At 38.3% G+C, this 4,013-nt stretch overlaps 1 protein-coding gene across 1 annotated transcript; it reads right to left on the bottom strand.

The window, feature by feature from the left end:
• Positions 1-625: 625 nt before the first annotated feature.
• On the bottom strand, positions 626-3,639 carry LOC127905862 (uncharacterized). The gene is made up of 2 exons (XM_052456459.1): positions 3,456-3,639; positions 626-1,879 (listed from the first exon to the last, which is right to left on the bottom strand). Exon 2 carries the CDS (start codon positions 1,865-1,867, stop codon positions 1,328-1,330), a length of 540 nt encoding a protein of 179 aa, XP_052312419.1. The 5' UTR covers positions 1,868-1,879; positions 3,456-3,639; the 3' UTR covers positions 626-1,327.
• Between the last annotated feature and the right edge of the window lie 374 nt (positions 3,640-4,013).

The following is a 4,013-nucleotide window of genomic DNA, read 5'->3' as shown; positions in this document are numbered from 1 at the left end:
TCATTGAGTTTCTTGGGCTCTTTTCGGCTTTCTCACGGTTGTTTTTTTCCATCTTTTTTCCTTGAAATTTTCACTTGCCCCCCATTGTGGGGTGTGATCTTAGTCGGGTTTTTTTTTTATGAAAGAAAAATTATTCAGGCTCAAAAAGGGACTGTAAGGGATATACTTTTCAGAATGTAAAAGGAATAACAAAGATAGCCTTTCCTCATTTCAAACGCAAGCAGTTAAGATCAATAAACTTTGGTCTCGTCCAATGTGATGGTTTGGTCTTTGCAAAGAGATGCATTTCGTGAGTCTATGAGCAATGAGTTCACTACATACCATTATTCATACATTTAAAACAACATGTCTCAAGAGTCATAGTGTGAGGATGACAGTTCATCTTCTATTCGTGCATTTTGGTTCAGAGTTTAGTCACCTCAGTGAAGGAGTTGCTTGATTCATGTGTCATTCTACAAGTAGAATGTCATAAATATTGTTTTAAATAAACACCAAATTATTTTTGAAATCAAAATGCAAGATCAATTTTTCAAAACTCCAATAGGGAAACTGATTTTGGTAAAAGAGATGAATTGTGTCTATGAGATCACGCGAGGCTTCCAAAGTGTATTTGTGAGTTCTTATAAGAAAACTCTCTCAAGAAAATGAATAATGCTTGGTCGTAAACATGATTGAATGACAAACTCATTATTTCATTGAAACTTTGGAGAAGAAGTTTAACAACAAAGAACTTATGCCAACAGCTTGGGCTATGAACACTGGCATGATAACACATAAAGGGGCTAAACATTTAGCGATCATTGATTGGAATTTCTGGAATCTTTCAATCATTCATTCTCCTCGACAAGGGCATCTTTTCAACAGTCAATTGAAATCATATGTAGATCATTCTCGACCTAATATCACCATAGCTTTTCTTCAAGATAGTTGATTTCTGGGAGTCGGTGTGAAGCAATTAGCTATAGGAACGATAAGTGCCTTGGCAACCACCTTCAGTGAAACCGTTCTTCTCAGTCGGGTTAGTAATCTTACCTAACCCAATGACCTGTTCAATCCTCTCAGCTGTAACAACCAGGTCAGTGAAATGTTGTGCAGAGCTTCTAACCAAGTATTCAAAGTACGGAGCTTTAAAGGTGTTGGAAAATAAACTAATCATCTCTTTTTCCAATATAGGAGGGTTAACTTGTGCAGCTACCTCACTCCATCTTCGGGCATATTCCCTTATGGACTCCTTGTTGTTCTTCTCCATAGCTTGCAAGTTTAAACGATCAAGGCCCACATCTATATTGAACTTATATTGCCTCATGAAGGCATCAACTAAATCCTTCTATTTTTTAACCTTGGTATTGTCCAACCGTATATACCAAGTGAGGGAAACATCACTCAAGCTGTCTTGAAAGAAATGAATCAGCAGTTTCTCATCATCAACCACCTCAGCCATTTTGTTGCAGTATGCTTTGAGATGAGTTATAGGGCATTGAGTTCCCGTATATTTAACAAATTCTGGCACTCTAAATTTTTTAGGAATGACAACGTTGGGCACCAAACACATATCAACAGCCTTTATAGGATCATATAGGCGAATTCCCTCAAATGCCATCATCCTTTGCTCTAGGGTAATGAATTTGTTCAGATCATCTTCTTTTACCATCTTGCCTTTTTGAGATTCCTTCTCGTTTGCCCCCAGATTCTGTGGAGTGAAGGGATTTACGAGCATAGGTTCAGGCTGAGCTATATATGTTGCTTTTCCGGATTTGTCTCTCAAGGCCTGCTCGAGTAGACTACTAAGCCTTGTGACTTCTTCCTTAAGATTGTCCACCTCTTTTTGATGTTGGGCTTCCAACTGGGCTCTTTCTTCGTTTTCCATTTTGTCTTTTTCCTGAATGAGTGTTATAGATGGGTTTCAATGGGGAACCTATATTACAACCTGTAAATGTAAATCATGCAATTTATGCAAAAATGTTGATTCAATTAAAAATGCATATGAAATGTGGACTCTCCCTTCACGGGATGACAACCTAATAGGAAGATCCTAATTGTTGAGTGCATTAAGGGGTTGGTCATTATCTAGCTCCAAAAGGGTCTCTCGCAGGCTCAGTGATCGTCCTTAAAAGGTCAATATGAGGCTTACAAGTAGTGTGAAGATAGAGGCCCTGAGTAATATCAGTTTGGCATATCAACCACTTTCAAGTAAACAATCAAGCGAGAGTTGGATGGTTTCACGAGTCTTACCCAGGCTAAAGCCGTTGGGGTACCGTTATTCCCCCACCTATCCTAGATTTTAAGGTGTGTGCTCTTAACGTGATGCATGACAATATAAACAAGGATGCATGCTAAAGCAGTAAATGCAGGTAAAATAAACAAATAAACACAACAAGCAAAATAGCAATTAACAAACAAAAGGCAAAGCTTAGTCCATTAGTCCCCAGTGGAGTCACCATTCTGTCGCACCCGACATCGTGGCGGCCTTAAAAATTAAATTTTTCGAAAAGAATGGATTTCTAGCATCCTATTCTTTGATGGTGAATGGTCTTTGTTTAAGGAGTCGCCACCTAATATTACGGTTACTAGGAACCCTAACTTGTAAACAGAGATTCTATGGTCCGACACTGGTTACGAAAAAGGAAAGATATTATCATCCCTTAAACGTCCTGCCTAAGGCAGGCTGCATTGCTGATCTTTGTCATTAATTGCTAACATTTTTTGTTGGTTTATACTATGATTGTTTGTGTGTAATATTCCTGACTCTGGCGCCAGTGAATATTCAACTACGGATATTTCCAACTCTGGCGTTGGTAAATATTACGTAGGTATCAAAATTAATAAATTTAAATCATCATTTTTTTATTCCTGACTCTGGCGTCAGTGAATAAACAAATAAAATCAATTTATTTTTTACGCATACGCATTATTTTTATTTTTATGTAGCTAAATAAAAACAAAACAAAATAAAATAAAATAAATTTACATTAGTATTTTTTATTCCTGACTCTGGCGTCAGTGAATATACCAAATAAATTTATTTTATTTTATCTTATGTTATTTTTTTTTTGCATGCACATTTTTTATTTTTATATAACTAAATAAAATACAATGAAATAAATTTGAATTGGTATTTTTATTCTGACTCTAGCGTCAATAAAAATAAAAAAAATATGATTTTTTTTTACATACACAATTTTTATTATATATTTTTTATCTTTTTATTTTTTTATTTTTTATTTTTGGGCTGGGCTGGGCTAAATCCAGCCGCTGGGCTGAGCTCAGCCCCACAGGGGCTGGGCCAACCCGGCCCGGTCACTTGCCCAAGCCATTGACCGGCTAGGCAAACGGCTGATGCACCCGTGAAGCACTTTCACGTGTGCATCAACAGTGCGAAGGTAATTAAATTACCTTCACACTGTTCAAATGCAATTTGAACACAGAAGAGCAAAAACAAATGGAAACGGGCGCACCTGTTTCTGGAGATTGCGAAGAAGGCTGCAACGCTGGTGGGGTTCGACTGCTTTCCGTTTCTGGCGATGGTGAAGAAGGCCGCAATACTGGTGTGGGTTCGAATGCTTTCTGTTTCTGGCGATGGTGAGGAAGGCTGCAACGCCGGTGTGGGTTCGACTGCTTTCTGTCAATAACCGATGGTTCAGTGATCAATTGTTTTCTTGCAGGGACGAAAACAGGGCTGATCCGTTACTCCCCTCTGCCTTTCTCTCCTTTTTGTGTATATATTTTTTGGTTTATGCCCTCTTTTTTTTGGTTTTTTACTCTGTTTTGGGTTTATGTTTCCGTTCTTGACTCTGTATTTTTTTTGGTTGTGTCTTGTTTGCTCTGTTTTTCTGGGTTGATTGCTCTGTTTTTCTGGATTGCTCCTCCCCCTGGTGCTAGGTTTTCTGTTCCCTTTTATAGAGACCCATAACTTGCCCCTAGTCAGTCCTGCCTTTGCAGGACTGTATCTTCCACGAACGAGATCGTGGGCAAGGGACGTGGTCCACGATTGGATTTGTTGCAGATTTTCAGGT

Source organism: Populus trichocarpa, chromosome 10 (genome assembly GCF_000002775.5).
Source record: "Populus trichocarpa isolate Nisqually-1 chromosome 10, P.trichocarpa_v4.1, whole genome shotgun sequence".
Lineage (NCBI taxonomy): Eukaryota > Viridiplantae > Streptophyta > Magnoliopsida > Malpighiales > Salicaceae > Populus > Populus trichocarpa.
The sequence above is the reverse complement of the archived record's forward strand: the minus strand, read 5'-3'. Positions and strand labels throughout refer to the sequence as shown.

Bases quoted from the DNA above. Each gene is read 5' to 3' on its own strand.
- LOC127905862 (XM_052456459.1), bottom strand. From the start codon at position 1,867: ATGGAAAACGAAGAAAGAGCCCAGTTGGAAGCCCAACATCAAAAAGAG.